Source organism: Thermobia domestica, chromosome 3 (assembly GCF_964235325.1).
Source record: "Thermobia domestica chromosome 3, izTheDome1.hap1.1, whole genome shotgun sequence".
NCBI classification, from domain to species: Eukaryota; Metazoa; Arthropoda; class Insecta; order Zygentoma; family Lepismatidae; genus Thermobia; species Thermobia domestica.
In genome coordinates, this window is record NC_137456.1 from 60018132 (window position 1) to 60039262 (window position 21131).

General features: G+C 34.5%; 1 protein-coding gene across 1 annotated transcript in view; it reads left to right on the top strand.

Moving 5' to 3' along the window:
• Positions 1-259: 259 nt before the first annotated feature.
• The window catches only part of LOC145681802 (uncharacterized), a 39445-nt gene continuing 18573 nt past the window's right edge, over positions 260-21131 (top strand). Inside the window, exons 1-3 of the mRNA XM_081753412.1 lie at positions 260-389; positions 10764-11031; positions 16226-17670. Coding sequence (XP_081609538.1) covers positions 260-389; positions 10764-11031; positions 16226-17670 — 1843 coding nt within the window. The remainder of the gene's footprint in view (positions 390-10763; positions 11032-16225; positions 17671-21131) is intronic.

Sequence of the window (21131 nt, forward strand, 5' to 3'; positions counted from 1 at the left end):
CACGCAGTATGGTACATCCAAAAATCATTGTTTTTTTTTTTTTTTTTTTCTAAGATTTGTGTGAAGCATTTATTTGTGCTGTCATTCCGTTGAACAAAGTGGACAACGTGACATTGCGGGTTTTTTTTGGGGGGGGAAATACACTTGTAAACCCCTCCCCGATTCTTCGACATTAAGGAAGAATTACGTGAACAAACTTTACGAGAAAACAATGCAGTGCATTAGACAAGAAATGGCCGGAAAGAAAATATCGGTGACCATGGGTGAAACGTGTGATTCGGAGGGACGAAATGTAGTGAATGCTGTTGGAGTGATGCAGGAGGGTGGGCCGGGTAAAACATTTCTTTTGAATTGCGAAGTTCTGGAAAAGGTCAACTATTCCACGATCAGTAAGTATTTGATAAATCAACGCATCTCTTATGGCCTAATGGCGTCCTTTACGAAAACGTGCTGCTCTTTGTAACCGATTCTGCACCGTATATGGTAAAAGCAGCGAACTCACTGCAGGCGCTATATTCGAAAATGATTCACACTACGTGCCTCGCGCATGGTTGTCACAGAGTGGCTAAAGAGATACGTGTGCAGTTTCCTGATGTTGATAAACTCATAGGAAGTGTAAAGAAAGTGTTCAGTAAGGCCCGACCACGTGTAGCTGCTTTTCAGTCGGAGCATCCTGAACTTCCTCTACCACCTAGCCCCGTTCTTACCAGGTGGAGAACGTGACTAGATGCCTGTAAATACTATTGTCAAAACTTCGAAGCTGTGAAGAAAACGATAGACTCTTTCGACTCTTCCGAAGCTTCCGCGATTCGAACTGCACAAGAGATACTGGTTCAATCCTGAAATTCAAGGTAAGCTTGTGCACATTCAATCTAATTTTGGATTTCTACCAGGTGTGATGACTTCTTTAGAGAAATCTGGAGAAAAGTTGACTTCAATTGACTCAATCAAAAATGCAACAAGTGCATTAGAAAGTGTTCCTGGGGAAGTAGGACTTGTACTGTCAAAAAAAAATGACAGATGTATCGAAAAAAAACTCAGGTTACCATGTTTTGTGTGCGATAGTGGACATTCTTTCAGGCAGAAAATTTGTACTGCCCAAATTAGAAAGTGATCTAGGTATTAGTGATATGGTCTATTTCGAATATGCTACGGTGGTTTCTGTAGAAACTGAAAGAACCTTTTCAATGTGCAAGTCGTTATTTGCAGACAACAACCGTGCATTCCAGTTCGAAAACCAACCTTCATTTTTTTTTTATTGCAACTCAGTGTTAGATGCAACTTTTGAGAAAAACACAACAGAGAAGAACCACACACACACACACACACACACACACATATATATATATATATATATATATATATATATATATATATATATATATATATATATATATATATATATATATATATATATATAGGTAATGCACTAATAAATAGTAACGGATGATTCTCTATGAAAGCATTTTTTTTAAATTATAATGCATTTTTTTAAAGATTTTTAGTGCATAATTGCATTTTTTATTTTGCATTTTCCCCGCATTTATAGTGCAATAAAATCCTAATCCTAGTTATTACTCTAGTCTTGTAAAGCTAATTAAGACCTAATTAGGATCATTGTTATACAGGGTGTTTCACACAAACATCGACAACGTTTGGCAGGTGATTCCTGAAACCAAGATAAGACGAAAAGTATAGACCAAGCTACATGCACAAATTCTTCCTTTCTGAGTTATAGGCTGCCGAAAACATGAAAAAAATGAAGTTTAAAGGTCCATAGCTCCAATATTATGTGACCAACAGTAGTCGATTCATGACTTTATTTAGAAACTAGTATGTGCCCTATCCAAATATCCATGTTTCAAAATCCTGCGATACTTCCGCAACAATTTTATAGAAGTAGTTCGTGAGTACTTCAAATTATATGACCGTAGCCAAACTACCTCTATAAAAATTATTGCATGAGTACCTTAGGATTCTGAAACATGAATTTTTGGGCAACGCACATAGTAGTTCCTAAGTGAAGTTTTGACCCGACTATGGTAGGTCCTATAGTTTAAATTTCATTTTTTTTTTCATATTTTCGGCAGCCCATAACTCCGAAAGAAAGCATTTGTGCTCCTAAGTTAGTCTATACTATTTGCCTTATCTTGGTGTCAGGAATCAGCTCCCAAACGTTGTCGGTGTTGTTTTGAAACACCCTGTTATAATTGTATATTGGTTGGTTCGTTGATTTGGATTTTGCTTTTTTTTTTTTTTTTTTTTTTTTTTTTGAGGGAAGCAGGCTTGGGGAACATTTTTATTGTTTCAAAAGCAGAAGATGAGATTAATCTGCCACTAGAGGGTTTCGCCCTCTCTCTTGGCATGGGGTGTATTTGCATCAATTGTCTCTTTATTTTACTTATAGTTGGGCATTGAGCTGTAGAGAAATATACTGGTGATTAATAATTAATAAATATTAAAGAAACTAATACATTAGAGCAACATATATATTGATAAGTTAAGAGAAAACATAAATATAAAGAAAAATTAACATAGGAAAGATAAATATAACTAACTAATATATAAGAAATATATAATGAAGTCAAGATAAATATAACTAATATATATTAAATATATAATGAAGTGAAATGATAAAGAACAGTGAAGGTACTAAGAATGCGACGAAATGAATGTACAAAGTAACAACTAAGAAAAGGAAAGAGAAGAATAGAATGGACGAAAAGGGAAAAAAAGAATGGAATGGAATTTAGTTCTTGGAATGAAATTTGACAAATACAGTATTATTTCTGAACAAAGAGCATAAGAAAATGGAAAGTTAATGAAATTCCTAGAAATGGTAAGAAGGACTATTGTTGTGCTTGGAATGAAAAGCTAACAAATTTATTTCGAGGATGGACTTTAGCCCGATAACCCCCCTAAATACGCCACTGTCCTTCCCCATTATTATTTATTTTTAATGATTCAAATGTAAATTGTGGTTCGCAGGCTTTAGCTAAAAGTTAGCTAAATAAATAATTAGATATTCTTCGGCTAGCTATGAGTGATCCATTTGATAATAATCTATTACCGACGTAGCTCTAGAATTTCACAGCAACACAGAAACGTTACCACACGTGCAGGGAAGTTACTGATCGTCGTGAAAGATATACATGATGTGCCAATGATAGTTTTTTGTTCTAACTCATGCTATTGACTTTATTTAGAACGAACCTTAATTGGAATAAAAGCCAATGTTCCTGTTTACGGTCCTAATTGACAAACCAGACAAAATACTTCGTAATACTTAGTTATTGCATTTGTGCTTTTATCTAAATGAAAATGCCTTTCGTGATAGCTTATTTACAACGCAAAGCTGAATCAATAGTTGTGTTTCCTTTTTTTATTTTTATTAACTGCATGCTATTTTCTACGTCGTTGTTGTGTGAACAGACAGTAGTTACTTTTGCTTTATGCGAAACTCGTAAAAAGTACAAAGTTGCTCATATGCAATAGAAATTACACTGTGTAGTTGTTGTGGCATCATAAGAAGCATTTAGTTTACTCTTTAACTATCGTCCAACCAAATGCTATAGAATGAAATTGCAGAAGATTACTGAAAAATTTTGTGATTAACGTGACGATGAAATGAAGAAATCAAACATGTTCAGTTACCAAGTACTTATTAGTTTCGCAGCTGAATTCATGTCAGAAAATGTGCGCCATCTGTTGCAAAAGGTTTGAAGCAACTGCAATGAGAGAATGTTATGCTTCGAAGTTTAAGATCCTGGTTGCTTGCTTTATAGGATGTATTATTTTCATTATTTATTCATCAAGGCTATCGTACAATGAAACGAAGGATGATTTCTCCGATCTCCCAGAGAGAAGTAAGTTTGTTTTACGACTTGCTACTAATTTTCAAATGTAACTTACTGGTCACTTTATTACCATCATAATTTGTAGACAAATGTTATTATTATTATTATTATTATTATTATTATTATTATTATTATTATTATTATTATTATTATTATTATTATTATTATTATTATTATTATTATTATTATTATTTATTAGTTTGCATAATTGTGTCTGGTAGTGGTCTATATCTTGAACTGCAAAGATACCTTTTCAATATCATAATGCAATGAATCTTTTAGTTGAATACTTTTATAGTGTTTGTTTCATAAATAAATAGGTGACTATGTGTTACTATAGTGATCACGATGAGTCATGAAGCTTGACCTAATCTACCAATTTCAGCTGCCAACAGAACACGACGGTGTGTCCCGATCGTCAGCTCCCATCCATGAAATTTTGCCAATGTTGTCTCTCGCGCTATACGGAGAACATCTCCGAGCTTACAATGCTGTCGGATTGACGCTATGTTTCGTTTTGTTGTTATTGTTGTTATCTTTGTTGTTACGTTGTTATTTTTGCTAATAACATTGTTACCGATTAATTCGAATCGTTGTTAGTATTCGTATTATAGTTCTTCAAATGCATTTCTTTTCTTTTCTTTTTTTTTTTCTTTTTTTCGCACATTCGTCATGTTTTCTAACTTGGCAACGTTGTTGGTACATTTCTGCTGTTTCTGTTTTTCTTAAGTGTGTGTTCGGAAGGCAGCTCCACGAATTGTCCCGAGTTCTTCCGATGCATCACACTTGAGGGAAAGCAGTTCTACGTTTGGTATAGAGACCAGGCTTCACGAGTCATCGCGGCTACTATAGCCGTCCGTTGCCAAGATTTTTCTCAAGGTAAGACATGGGCGGCGATTAAGAGGGGCAAAGAGGGAGCAGTTGCCCCCGCACTTTTTTGAAGTAACCCATAATGTATATAGTTTCATATAGAAATGTAAAGTTTTTGTATGTATTATTGGTTCATAGATAAAATGGTGCCATATATTTGCCGTTCCGTGAGTACGTATTGGTTGTCTTCCCGTGGAGTAAAGAAAACAACAGGAATTGCGTTTTAATTGCCACAGAAAATAACCCCAAAATTAACCTATTGGAGCACAACAATTTCAGCATACTTTCACTTTTTACAAGGGCTCGATATGTTAGTGAGCCGCTTTGAAACTAATTCAGAGAGCATTTCGCAAAAGAAGAAAAAGTATTTCACAAGTTATGTTTTAATTGCACAAAAATTGGCAGTTCCTAAAATGTCTTTTCTGCTTTCTAAAGTAAGGGGAAAAAGCGTAATAAGAAACAACTTCTATCTTTTCCATTGTTTTGTAGTGAAATATATGAGTGAAGTGGTGTGTTAGGGGTGTACGAGTATATATACAATTAAATTTAGTGAATTCAACATAATTCTAGGTTTTAATGTTATTTTGTATAACTGGAGTATGGAGTGAATCTAAGTATTGTTGTGGTTTGATGTGCTCCAAGAAAGTGAAATTGCACCTAATTGCAACAAATATGTTTCGGGAAATTGCAAAAGCAAATATTTCTTTAAATGTCGTAGCATATGCCTGTAGTATTTACTGTCTTTCATTTTCTAAGAGTAATAACATACATTTAATAGCATGTGTGGAATTAAAAATTAAGTCCTGTTTCAATATGACTTTTGCAAAGCAAGCATCACTTTTATTACTATGATTAATATTAACCTTTCTATTTATTTGTCTTGCAAATTTGTTATTCAATGATCTGATCATACAGTTTTCCAGACAGAATTTTAAGATATTCATGAGCAAGCAATCAAATCTCTTCTTACACTTTTGTTAAGAGTACAAAGGGCTACTACCTACTGGCGTTGCTCTTGTCAATTTACTTAATAAAATATGAAATACTATATACGGCATTTTAACTGAAAAATATAGTATCCTATTAGTTATACCACCTTTCGTCAAACAAAATATTAGCAACAAGCAGGAAAATTAACATTTATATGCAAATATTCAGATCATGTCTTGTCCCCCCCCCCCCACTTTTAACGTCCAACCGCCGCTACTGAGGTAAGACATAACGAAATGGCTAGTTGCTTCTTTACAGAAAGTTTCATACCTAGAAGGTATTACTTTATGCAAAAAGTTTTCTTTTTTTTAAATTTTATTTTTGTAAAAACTTAGCGTTGAAATTTACAAGTAATAATTACATGTCTTTTGGGAGTTTGTGTGTCTCTGAAACAAACACAATTTGCTAATGAACTCTTTCGGTAAGGTTTTCGTCGACTTTCAGTAAATGGATTCGCTCAAACACCATTTACCCGATTGATATGGTTAAGCTCTTGTTGTTGTTGTTGTTTTTTTTTTTTTTTTTTTTTTTTAAGTGTGACAATTTTATGGCGAAGTTTGATTGCAGTGCTGTCGAAGGAAGGAAAATGTAGGGATGAAAATTCACAAAAAATCCCTAACAGAATTTTAAGATTTTTTGGAGCTGGCACCACTGTTGCCACATGGGTCCAAGTCATATCAAGAAATTATCTGCTTTTCGACAACGCATAGTGAAAGCGTAAAGTTGCTGGCTATCATACAAAGACTGAGAGAAAAAAATCGCTCACATCGTACACACGAAATGTTCACAGTTTTTTCGCCTCAAAAGCAAGTATCAAAAGTTATGCAGTTGCCCTAATTATCCTATTAAAACTGTCCATGGTGTGTTGTATCGGCCAAAGACGAGGCTTTCTTATCTGGTAGGTTTGTTTCAATCTAGCCAATAAGAAGAAAAATGGGAGTTCAAAATTATTAACCTTAAATCGGGAATTAAAATTTTTCATGGCTGGAAACACTACCACTAGATAGCTGCAAATCAACTTAAAATAAACTTTGAAACACCACTAATATATCCTAGAAGTATCATGTCGATATCTAATAAACTAAGCATGTAATTTTAAAAAAAAATATCTCATTTTACCTTTAAAAGAATCACAAATTTCTTTGCACTTAGAAACCAAGGAATAGAACCTAAATTTCAATTTTTCGAGACTCCCCTAATTACCCAATTGTAACGACTAGCTTAAGTTGACTTACTCGTACGTATAGGCAGTGGCGTATTTAGGGGAGGGCTATCAGGCTCAAGCCCTCCTCCCCCCCGAAATAAATTTGTTACATGCACAAATTCATTAAGATTTTTCGGCTCCCAAAAGAAAAATATAAGTGCATATTCACGTGTTGTGCATAGCCACTCCGAAACAAAATCCTAAATACACCACTGCGTAAAAGTATGGATTTATAAACATAAATTTCGAAAATTTTGAATTTTTTGACCAAAAATAGGTAAAAATAATTTCCCTAGTTGGCAACATTGATTGTGAATTATTCAAAATGATTTTAAAAAATTAGGCATCCATATGAGGTATATACCTGACAACTCTATAAGCAGATCTCTAAAACCAATAAAGTTACAACGAAAAATTTTTAAAAAAATGAAAATCGAAATTTTCCGATTTTCTGACTTTTGAGAGGCAAATTGGACACTCAGAAAAAACACCAGTGTAAGGTTTGGTCCAAACATATTTGGCACAGAAAAAAGGTTCCCGACCTCTTACTTAGTGTTCAAAGAGCAGATGACATTTGTTTTTCGTTTACGTTATTACAATAATATTGAAAAACTTTTCTGTCTTTCAATATTTTTTGTAAACATACAAATAATAAGATACTCACTGGTGGTAACTATTCATAGATTTCAAATATGAGTTCATCATAGAAATTGAGAACACCCATGTGAATTTTACATTCTTTTACTAAGTCGTGCACTAAGGGGGACTTTGCTCCTAAAAATATAACATACCGGACCAGGAATTAACAACAAAAAACTAGAAACTAGAAAGGACGCATAAAACTATGGAATAAAAGATATGGCTTAGTGCATTAACAATTTCCACCCTCTCATTTCTTATATTAAACCATGCCACAGTCATTACTGACATATTTATCAATGAAATAACAAGAATTTCTAGAAAGAGAATTCACTCTACAGCTAAAATACCTCTTTCTGAGTGTTTCAGAAAGAAATGAATTGTACTATATCATAAGATTAATAATGGAATATTTATTCACAAAATATCGAGAAAATCATTTGAGAAATTTGAGAGAAAATTGTATTACGTAAACTAGCCCGTCCAGCTTTTTTAAAAAAAATAAAATAAAATAAAAATAATAATAATAATAATAATAATAATAATAATAAATAAATAAATAAATAAATAAAAATAACGTACTATATTGCAGAATCTTTAATAAAAGTATTTAATTATGAAAGATAAACCAAATCCCCGGAGCTGTTTTTGAAATAGAAAAAAAAAACTAATTTTCAAGTGTCAACTACCACTTGTAGATATTTCTTTCAAGACAAACTACTTAGGTTGTGTTATAAGGTTGTTAATAAGATATTAATATCTGAAATACAAAAATCGTTGAAAAGTGACGTTTTCAAGAAAAAACTCATATTATCTTTTTTATCACGCTATTAAGTATTCTTGGGAACTTAAAAAACACCTCCTGATGAATTATATAAACATCTTAATTTCAAAACTTGATTCTGAGGACGTTGGACAGTATGGTCTCTAGGCATATGTATAACACGTATATCGGAACGAACACATCAACAGGTATACGGAATTCAAAAGCATTGTTTTGTTTTCGGCATGAAACATGTTAATCTGTCGAAATCTCGAATTCGATCTTTTCCACGATTACCTGACTCTTCGAAAGCAAAAACGTAACGCAAATCTTTAAAGTTTTATTGATATTGTGAAATTATATTTTTCATTTATTTCCCTGTGGAGGTTTTATAGAAATAGAGTCACAGACTACTGTAGTGAAGTTCCATGTTATACATAATTGAAGCCTCTATATATTTAATAAGCAATAGACAGTAGGTCAGTTTCCAGAGGTCGATAATAGAGGATCCACTCTGCAGTAATATTGCAATTATCGTTTTGTCTTAAAGAATAGAAATATTTGATAGAAAGTATATACTGGAATATATGCCTGCGTATAATAAAGCTATTAAAGCTACATTTATACATGAGACTCAATCATAAAAGACTTCAGTTAATTCTGTACCCACCTAAGACGGACTCTGCACGTCGGTTGGTTGGTTGGTTTGCAGTATCGAACCAGGTCTCAGCACTAACGGAATGTGTGCACATGTCCTGTTATTCCCGTTATTCTACTTTACATAAGCAAAAAGGTTCTACTAACAATTGAGAAATCTTTCCATCAATATGGTACCCTATTTCATACCCATCTCGTTCATACAGAAGTAGTTCCTCAATAACAATAATAAAAGCAACAGACGCTAAAAAAGATTATTGATTTTTTTTTCAACTTGGTAAACCGTAAAAAAAATAATAAGTTTATAAAACAATTATTTTCCTAACAACGAATCTGACAACTAAAAATGGTACTGTATTTATTCTTACAGAAATTCACGTTTTTCAATCAATCAGATTTATGGAGACTTACAATCGTAGATATTTTATCTTAGAAACAAGTCGTACTTCTCCTTACAAAAATTCAGCAGACGCTTAAAGAAAAAAGAACTTTGTAACTTCTCTCAATTTAATAACCGTGAAAAAATGATAAAACACTTATTATAAACAACAAAACCCACTCATCAGTTAGCAAGTCCTCATAAAAAAAATGTGATGCCAGATACTAGCACATGTAATGTATGTACATCAAGCCTTTCCTCTTTTCTACTGAGTTTGATCTCGTTGCTGTATATAGTGAGGCAAATTGTAGACTACAGGCTCATTGCACCTTTACACCTAGGCACAAAACAGAAGGAACTGGAACAAGTTGAAAAAAATTGAGAAAGTGTTAAAGAAAAGATGTCGGACGCTCGAAAAATTGTGAGACTAATGTATATCATATTGCAATATTCAGTAGACTAACGGTGCACAGGTGTTTTCTTCTCTTATCTTTTATTATAAAAGATGTCTATACAATTTGTACAAAGATTACAAGTAAGTAATTTTCTATTTGCCTCTAAAAGTTCTTTTCGTTAAGTACAATTGGACCTGCTGTAAGTTGCAACACGGAGATTTTAGTTTTGCTGCTTAAGGAGAATGGCCCTGCTCGTTGCAGTTGGGTCTAAAGGAACCTCTTGCCCCTTGCAGCGCAGAAGTTAGATTAAGATTTCCTGCCCGTTGCAGCTCGGAGATACGTGAGGATACCTCTTGTCCGTTACGACATAGAGGTAGAATAGAGGAGTCTCTCCTGCCCGTTGCAGCACTGAGATAGGATTAGAGGAGTCTCTCTCTCCCGTTGCAGCTTGCAGACAAAGGAGTATCTCTTGCCCATTGCAGCTAGAGATAGGTAGGAAATGACCAGTTAACAACTGATGACTTCTGCCTCAAGGTGTCTGTTTATATAGCCAGTCTTGGGAGGCGGAGTCTCTGGAAGGGTCAAAGGGGTCTTCTTCGTATCTCTTCGTGTTCCATTGGTGGTGATGGCATATTGTAATATTACAATATGATAAATCTTGTGCAATATGATAAGTCTTGTGCGAAGCGGCTACATGGTAGCCGTATTGGTAACACGCGCTCCGTTGTTTCACTGAAAAGAATGACATGGATCCTCCAACTAAATTGAGACTTCAATAGTTTTAGCGGCTTTTCAATTTAACAGACTCTGAGACAGGGAGAGGAAGCTTTAATCTTTGTATATCACTGAAAATTTCAGTATCACTTAAGCTGGCGCTTACCGTGATTTAGGAAGCACACCTCAAATGTTTTTACAGATTTATAATTGTATATTATTTCACGAAATACTTCGTTGAAATCTATTAAAGATTCTGTTCAAAATATGTAATTTTAAAAATATCTAATTTCAGGTTTGGAAACGAAAAACACCCAATGTGAATTTTTGAAATTGGATCCAATGGATGATTCCATTAAATATTTTGTGAAGTTTGTAGGTCCTTTGGAATGCCCTGGGCCACCTCCTTTAACGTACATGAATGGATCAACACTATTTGTAAATAAAACACTCTTCCCTGCGTACAAAATTTCGAATCCTCAACAATTGTCCTGCTGTTGGGCCAAGATGCGTCGAAAGATACCAGATAATAAGACAACGGCCGGCTGGGACAATCTTGTTACGTAAGTTATATTTTATTTGTTAATATGAAGTATGATTAATATTTGTACCTTCAGGATTTGATTTTCATCTGGGTAACACCATTTCTGATTTTGCATTATCTGGTATTAACCGGTGAGGCGATTAACGAGATTCTTATATTAACGAAGGAAATCCCACACAATTGCATTGTTATTGGGAATTAATGTGCTAGCCACATATCACTTATCTAAATGTGCGCCGCGTGGCCAGCCAGAGTACTTCATGAGGAAAAAGATCCGAATTCATGTAGTTATTTGTTGCTAGGAAAATTTTCTTGCGAAAGTATTTCAAATACGTCTCTATTTCACTTACCGGTACTTAATCAATGAAGGCGAATATTTTGATTAAGATGGTGTAGACGAGAAGAATATTTGTGAAATCTTTTTATGAGATTTTCTAGCACTAACATATTTCTTGGTAAACACCACGTGACATGTTTTGTGATATTCAACCTTTGCCCTTCCTATATGTGTTGTGAAAACACATGGGTTCGATTAATATATTTCTTTTACCCAGGGTCGTATTTGCGCATCTGCGGTGGTCTGGAGCGGTAAATTACCTCTGGCCAGCTTTCATCCATGCTCTAGTTCTGGAAAGTACAGAAATTTGGCGGAAACATTGATATTGAGTAGACGCATACTTAATGCCCCGGGACAGAGGTGTAAAATATGGTATACGGCCTTGTTTGTATCTACACCTAAGAGTAATTCATTTGATAATGAAAGAAAAGACAATTCCTATTACATTTCGTCTGCATTAATTAAAAAAAGAAAAGATGAATTCGGTGTAGTAGACATTATGCTATATGGTAAATGTAAACACAAGAAACATAGTAGCCACAGTGTTTGTGTATGACGCAATAACTGGCTATATGTAGTCTGATATCTGGTAATTATTGTTTTTTGTGATTATTTTGAAAAATCTATATCTTCACTTAACGAGGGGTAGCTCATTTATAATTTTCATTGTGCTGATATTGCCCATGTAGTTATTATAGAACGTTTGTGATTTGCTCCTAGGTAGGAACTTGTCCTCTACACCTCAACATAGTCATCATTAACATTAATGCAATTGTTATACCACCTCACTAGCTTGAAAAATGGCTATTCAAGAATCACCGGATCAGGCGGATCTAGGCGAGGCCTAGGCCTCTAGTTATTTGAGTGACAAAAATAATTTAAGCTCTTATTTATATATTTTTGAAATTTTATAGTAAACTCATGATATACCTATCACAGTCTGGGTTCTGGCTGCCCCCCCCCCACAGTTTTTACCCCTCTTCCACAGTTAAGGAAAGATTATTTAAAAATGTTATCAGGTTAAGGAAAGCAACAATTCTTAATGTTAGTTATTTCCAGGTATACTACTTTACAGACTTAAACTGGCTGGCAGCCTCGAAACTAAGCAAAATGGATGAGGCGGATTTTGATGCTAGGAGCCTCAAATATTATTTTTCTTGGCGCTTAACTGGGAGAGGATATTAATTCAATCCTTTTTATAGTTTGAGAATGTTTTAAGGGGTCTAACTTGAAAACGTCGTGAAGCCCTCTTTAAACAATACTATTTCCAGGCAGGCAGGGATTTGATCCTTCGATCATTCCGTGTGAATTCAATACTTTTTTTAATGACATCTCCCATGTCAATCATTCTTCAGATTCTGGTGGAGCATGTTCAGTTACTCAGACTGTGATCAGTATATGTTTCCATTGTTTCTGTATCAGTCATTACAAAATATAAAAATGACATAAGTCAATCGCAGTTTTCAGCAAGTCCTTGAACAAAAATCATTGTAGAATTTGAACTATTATATTTAAAAACATGATTCTAGTGTCAAAATAGGCGTTTATTATTATATATTTTGGAATTACTATTGCTGTAAGATATAATTATATATTTCTATGGTTTGTTTTTATAATCATATATAGATACACTAAAGGACTCCGCACAATCCTTATGAAAATTGAATTTCTGTGGAATTGCTGTGATCTTCGGCTGTTTTCAAAAAAGTAACTCTGTAGTGGCCAAATGGTTAGTAACTGGTGGTTGTACCCATTGAGACTTTCTCAGGATTACAATATCTATATTTCACGGTTTCAGTTATTTCCACAGAAATCCAGAATATAATTATCTTCGGCTGTTTTCAGAAAAGTGGCCCTGTAGTAGCTAAACGGTTAGTGATTGGTGGCTGTGTCCATTGAAACTTTTTCTCATGATCACAATATCTACAACATATCAAGGTTTCAACTAATTCCACCGAAATCCAATTTCCATAAGGACTGTGCGAGTTCCTTTAAATCACCAATATTCTCCTCACTTTAAAGAACTGCCCTATCTTGAAAATTACCCATATTTGCACATTAAATTAGTGATGAGCGCAAGAGTCTTGCACAAGTATTGGCTCACTGGTAGAGCGTACACCTTTGGTGCACGGGGTTCCTCGTTTGGTCCCAACATACATCATGTGAGCTTTTTTGGTGGACAAACGGCGTGTGCTTGGGTTTTCTCAGGGTTTTCCTGTTTTCTTCTACTTCCTTCATTATACCATTTTATTCCATTTCTCATCATCATTGTCTCCCTTAACCTCAGTGCATAATTGTGGGTCGTTAAACTAGATATTTCATTTCATTTCAAAACATATTAGTCTTGTTCTTCTCCAAAACTAAACACAAATGTAATATTGAACTTCGGTAATTCCGTACACCATAAGTGCCGGCTACATGGGTAGACCTATGGCCTCGGCTCCGAGGCTCAACCATTCGTTGGAAATTTTTAATGTATGCTCTTAAAATTAATATCGAAAGAACATTTTCATGACATTGACAAAAACTTAGTGCATGTGACCGCAAGTTTGATGTCATGGGTGAATGCTTGTACGTTGAATAATTGTTTATCAATATAAATTTTAGTCTCCTCCTACGGCATATCAAGGATTAACATTATACAACAATAAATAATTCATATTCACAAGTGAGAGTAATTTTGTAGAGTCATTTCAAATAACTTGGAGTTTGATGTCGTTATTTTGTATTTCTAATATAGGTCAAAAGTATTTATATAAATTGAGTTTACACAAAAGACATAGACAGTTGAGTCGTTTTCGGTTTTCACTCAAATTATTCTAAATATTAAGAGGTTAGATTATAATCATTATTATTTTATTTTTCTCTTTTTTAGCCAATATTGCTAAACATATCATCATCATCACCACCATAGCTGTTCTGCCATTATTGGCAGGTCACTTGCTGCAACTGAGAAGCTTTGATGTACGGTGGTCCTCACCTAGTCTCTTCGTCTTGACGTAGCAATTTTCTGTCTTAATACCTTACTTCAACTACAGTCTCCTTCGCTCGCTCCCTCTCTTTCCTCCCACCATGCCCTCTGGCACGTCCCATCGTAATATAATTGCACCTCAGCCAATGTCCCAACCAGTTCCTCTTCCTCCTCGTAATTACATCTAAATTAATTATTTTCTCCTCTACTGCTACTATTTCTAACACCTTCTCATTCGTTTTCCATTCAACCCAGTTATATTAATTCTTTCCTTTTTTTCTCCATGCCCACGTTTCGAAAGCCTCCAATTTTTTTCATCACTTTTGCGTAACGCCCATGTCTCTGCCCCATAGAGTACATAGAGTACATATTGGAATCAGTAAAACAAAATCTCAATATTTAATACAAAGATTAGCTAATATTGGCTGAAAAGAAAAAAAAACTCTGACGCCTTTAGAATGTAATTTTGCAATTCATGGTATTTCAGTAATCTGTGCTGTCTTGATTTTTTTTTTCATGTGTCTCGGGGGTAGCCTCCCCAGTTTGGGAATCAGTGATTAGATCTGTTAAAAAGTATAAAACAATTACGAAACATTGTGATTTATCTTATAAAGTAGTGAAACGTGGGCGCCCATTAAAAAATAAAGGTCATCGCCTATTTTGTACATTATCATCATACTTACGCGAAAGTAAACTATATTACATTTAGAAACATACATTGTATTTCCATTACTATTAGCACATTGTAGAATTTATTATCCCTTGTATCCAGAGTAAAATTTACCTATGAAAATCATAAGATTTCTTGAAAGCAAGACTTGCAAGACTCTTTCAAGCAAGACCAAGATCAAGACTGGGTGTGCAAGACCAAGACCAAGGGTTCCAGTGCAAGGCCAAGATCAAGACTGGATATGCAAGACCAAGACCAAGACCATCTGGGTCTTGGTCTTGCATTTGCTCATTACTACATTCAATAAGTAATACTATTAGGGATAACCACACAAATATTATTTTGGAGAAATGATAGATGGCTTTATAAAGCTTAGTTCCCTATTGTTTGCCAGTATTTTTCTATAATATATCGTATCTCTTTAGACAAAGAGATGTATCTCATATTTTCAACTTTTCCGGGAGACAAGTTTAAAGATTTTTATCACAATTTATTCTATCGTGTTCGGATAAAATTTAATTTGATCTCGTAAATTATATACCTGAAACGAAAGAGATCAATTAAATTTTAAAAGAAGACGATAAAGTAAGTAATGGCAAAAGGTTTAAACTTAACTCCTGGAAATTTAAGAAAATGAGATACGCACTTTTGTCTCGAAAGGGACGATATATGCAGGACCAAGGTCTACCACCATTTCAAATGTGATTAAGTAAAGACCGCATCTAGAGTTATTGGTCATCGAAGTCATTTTATTACTTCAATTTTCACTTTAAAAAATTATTAATTCCTATTTGGATCCTAACGAGTTTAGTATAATATTAAATATTATGGCATGCAGGTGTAAGTCTTTTAATTATTGACCATCAAAAAGTTGAACTTTTTTTTTACTAAGTCTTAATCTCAAATTTGATGCACAATAACTCGGGAACTAAAGTTATGCACAATATAATTTTTTATATAGCTACTAAACCCATCATTGTCTACTAGCATTTCAAACTTGATCAAGTGGAGAACGTTCTTTCCCAATTTATAGACCATCATATTTTGGGTATGAATTTATCAAACCTGTTAAATGTAATGAATGCAGCGTGTATTTGTAATAAAAGCTAAAAATCAATAAAGCATTATTTTCTTTTTTACGATAGAAACACTTAACAGTAAAAATAGCATTTGGTAATAAATATGCCTATTATCGTTACTTCAATATTAAAAATTTCTTTTTTCACTCTTTCCAGGCGTTATAAATGCAAACCTTTCAGTGAAAAAGTAGAAATCCAGACAGAGTTTATTCTGGTGGAGTGTAAGTACAGAGGTGATAAAATCTACAAATACGCACACGCCTCCTTTCCGAAAAGCAAAAAGTTAAAAGAAACCACAAAGACCGTAAAGAACGCTCCAAGTATTTTAATGCTAGGAATTGATGCAGTTTCACGTCTGAATTTCCATCGTCAAATGCCAAAGACTAAGCAGATCCTAACATCTAATGGAGCTGTCGAGTTTATGTCTTACAATAAGATTGGTGATAACACTCCTCCGAATATAGGTGCAATTTTAACTGGATTATCGTATGATGATTTGCGGAAATATTACTTGCCTACTGACACAGCACCTTTTGATAACTGCCCATTCATTTGGAAAAACTTCAGTAGAAAGGGTTATACAACACTATATGCAGAAGACGAACCATGGTTAGGAACTTTCAATTATGCTAAACCAGGATTTAAAGAGCAGCCCACAGACTATTATCTTAGGCCATTCTTCATAGGACTCAACGATTATGTACCGTTTGTTAGGCGAAATAAAATGCATGTGTGTTATGGTTCTACTTCAACTTACGAAATACTACTTAATTACACCTGGGACTTTGTAAGCAAGTTTCAAAACAAGAGGTATTATGCTCTTATTTGGTCTCAAAGCCTCACACATGAAGATATGAATGACGTCGGAATGACGGACATCTTTTATGCCAACTTTTTCCGAAAATTGTTTGATTCTGGTGTATTAAACAATACAATAGTTATATTTCTGAGTGATCATGGTGCACGATGGGGCCTATTCAGAGCAACTTACATTGGCTGGGTAGAAAATAGAATACCACTTTTGTTCATTTGGATTCCACCGAAAATAAAACACCAATATCCCCAGATATTCAAACAACTGCAGAAGAATTCCAGGACATTAGTGTCTCCTTTTGATATACATAAAACGTTGGAAAGTATTTTAGAATGGGATGTAAACTTTGGACCTCAAATTAAATCTACTACAGTTACCTCGTGTACTAGTTGTTTCAGTTTATTTGATGAAATTCCCACAGAAAGGTCCTGTAAGGATGCAGGGATTCCAGAACAGTGGTGTGCATGTGTATCCCTACGCACGATTCCTATCAGTAGCCCCGAAATAAAGCTGGTGGTTGAAATGTCTATTGAAGATACTAATGATGCACTAAAATTTTCTGGAAAGTGCGCTAAGTTGTCACTAGGTAGTATATTATCTGCTAAAGTTCATGTACTAAAAAAAGACGGTACCAATGTGCAAGAGTTTTTGGTTCAATATTCTACAGTACCTGGGAATGGACTATTCGAAGTTACGGCGAGAAGAGATTTGAGCAACATATGGAACAGAGTTAAGTTATGGAACAACTTATCCTTGGTAGGCACTGCAAACAGGATTAATCAATACGGTAATCAAAGTTGGTGTGTAGACAACTTCCTCTTAAAGCCTTTATGTTATTGTGTCTAAATGTTCAGGGGCCACTATAGTTCAGTGGTAGAGCGCTCACCTTTGGTGTGAGACATCCCTGCTGGACAACATTGTGTTCGTGAGTTGTCTTGAGGTTCCTCCATTCACTCTCACATTATCACGAAATCTTTTAAATTATTCGCTTTAATTAATCGCGTGTCTCCTAAGTCTTTGTGAAAGATTTGGAAACATAAGCCAATGGGAATATATAATTTCCCTCGCAATTTCACGGAAAGTCAGTTAAGATCAGATCTCATAAGTGCATTGACCTGGGAAATTTTCTCGATACTATGACTCATGGACAGGCAAACAGGGCATAAATCGTTCTCTATTTCCTCGGACACTCTTTTAGCTCGGAAACGTGCAAAACTAGTGAAAAGTCATTTCGTGTAGAACACACAACATTGTCTTAATCGATGTGTAGTGGCCGCCCTAAATGTGTCTCTATGGATGAGATAATTTCTGCCGTTGATGCTATCATACGAGAGTATCGGAGGAATAATCTGAACCATATTGCAATCGAACTTATTATTAGTTATGGGATGTCATACACTATCGTCTATGAACAGGGGCACCCAAAGAAAATTTTCTAGAGGGTCCATTTCCATGGTTGCTATATTACGTCTGGTATTTAATATAAGTGATTTGCTATATTACGTATACATTTTCGTGAGCCAGGGGTTTCCGGGCCCCACTCCGCTCCCCCTTCGGGCGGCTATGTTTATGAACACTGACGGGAAAGTGTGTTTAACCAAGGTGCCAAAGACACTCAGAGATGAACAGGAGGTTAAACGGATGAGGATTATTCTCTCACATCTGCAGTATTCAACGGACGGGAATTATTTCCAGGAGTGCGTTGTGGCAATGGATGAGATTATGCTAATTCGATATGAACCCAAGAGTAAATGAGACAGCAAGCAGTGGAAATACACCTCATTCCTATGACACAATAAGATCAGACAATTAGACATTGTTGGCTACGTGATGTTGGTCATCGTGGACCAATTCTCACTCGAGTCATCCGGCAGGGTGAGAAAATTACCGCTGCTCTGTACTCAAACATCTTGAGAAATGAGGTGAGACCTGCAAAAATCAAGAACAAGCGTAGTACAGCCTGTTGCTACAAAGTGTCATCATCCTACTGCAAGACACTGCACGCCCGCAAGTTGCTAACACAAAGTATGAACATGTAGCAAAAATGTTTTCGGAATGTTTAGCACAATCCCCTGCTTCTGTATGACTTCCATGTGTTTAGCCTGCGGAAACAGGTCCTACTTTTTTGCCTAGGAGGCATAGCTGAATGACTGGTGCGATCTTAAATTGGTAGAGTGCCTGCCTCAACAACGAAAGAGAATATTCCAACAAGTAGCCCATTAGTAAAAGGAAAAAGTCCAGTTATTTATTGACCATAACAAATAAACATGAAACATTAAGTGCCATAGTTTGTAAGTGTGGGACAAAGAACCTGAAGACTACCCCTCATTATTGAGGTTTGACACATTAATATATTTATGATACATTTGGTGATGCATCGTAGCTTCAAACGAAATTATAAGAAAAGTAACAATAGTGTTAGTTTCTTAATATAATTACTCTATAAGTTGTTGGGTGTAAAGAATAGCACGAAACAGAAATTATGAGGGGTAAAAAGAAAACATATATACTTTTTGGGTCTACTAGGAAGTAAATAAACAAATAATACTTATTTGTGATGATATATATATATATATACGATGCCCGCTGGTCTAGTGAATAGCGCGTGCACTTTTGGTGCATCTGGTTCTGGCTTAGATTCCCGGTGAGAGAGCATTAAAATTTGAACTCATTATGTCGGTTCGGAAGGTCCACGTTTCATCTAACCTCGTGCTGAAAATGGGCGCTAAACTTCAGTAAACAAAAGTAAGTGATATACATTACGAAAATATTTTTTCAGTTTAACATTATATTTTGTAAGTACCCTCTTAGATGTTGAGAAAAATTTATAGTTTTTTTGTGCGGGGCATATTTACAAAGCAAGTTTCTATTCACTTTTGATAAGGAGACAATATTGATTATGCTCACAAGATCACGTGATTTTAATTCATTGCCACGAATTAGTGGTGGATACTTTAGGTTTCAGATACATTTTCTGTGGAAGCAGTCTGTTGGGCACTGATGATAAGTGATACAGTAAAATAAAAATCCCACCAGTTCTAAGGCTCATGAAGTCATCAACCATGACAGATTTCAGAATTCGAAAAAGGAGCTTATAGTATGGCCCTGAAAAATCTCCGATAAATCAATGTAAGTATTAAAATTTAATGCAATGAATTATATATATATATATATATATATATATATATATATATATATATATATATATATATATATATATATATATATATATATATATATATATATATATATATATATATATAAAAGATGAATACAAAAAGAACCAATTTTTGATTTTGACATGTATTGCTTAATTTCCAACAACGCTACATCCACCACTAATTCATGGCACGTAACTGAAAAATCAATGCCAAATGATTGTTTTTGTGTGTGACATGATTATAAGGAAACATTACTAAACTATTCTTTACGAAGAAAATTAACAACAGAGAAATAAGAAATTAGAAGACGTTTCTCTTACTAATAAATTGTATTTTTGATATGTTAACTGCTGAAAGGATCTTACTTTAAAAAAATTGTCTCACGTCTGAGTAAGTTCTTTTACAATTTTATTATATGATCTAAGTGCTCGAAATAATATTAGATGTATATAATGCGGAATATGTTGTAATGAAATAAAAGCCACATTATTTCAAATTGTATGTTTTATTTCTGAATTAATCTGATATAATGATTGTGGAAACAAAAGTTCAAAAGCTTCAAAGAGTGGAGGCATTTATTTATTGCCAGACACAAAAGGCTGTAGCACTTAATTATTGAGTCCGTAACAATATACAGTACTTAAGTGTGTGTGTTTAAATTGTATTAAAAGAAAATTGGTGTTCAATTAAAGGGTATATCTACTATATGCAAAACCTAGAATCTACTTTTACAAACCTGAACTGATAGTATTGCTAACTACACGAAATACTAAAGCTACTCTACTCATTCTAACTTTGTGAAACGAGTTACTTACCTGTTAGAAAGAGAAGACACATCTAAGTATACCTATATACCCTAAGAAAAATGACGGGGTTGAAACGTGACCAAGCAATGCGGTTAAAAATTTTTAAACCAAATTAAGTTGTTTGTGAACGATGGGTGATCAACTTGCAACCCAACTGATTTAATCGTTGGGTCAACAAAGTGACTATATGTCGCTGTAGAATATTTTAAACCAACACTTGATCATACCTGGTTAACGGAAAGTGTCATGATAGTGAAATATAGTCTAAAGGAAGCTGATTT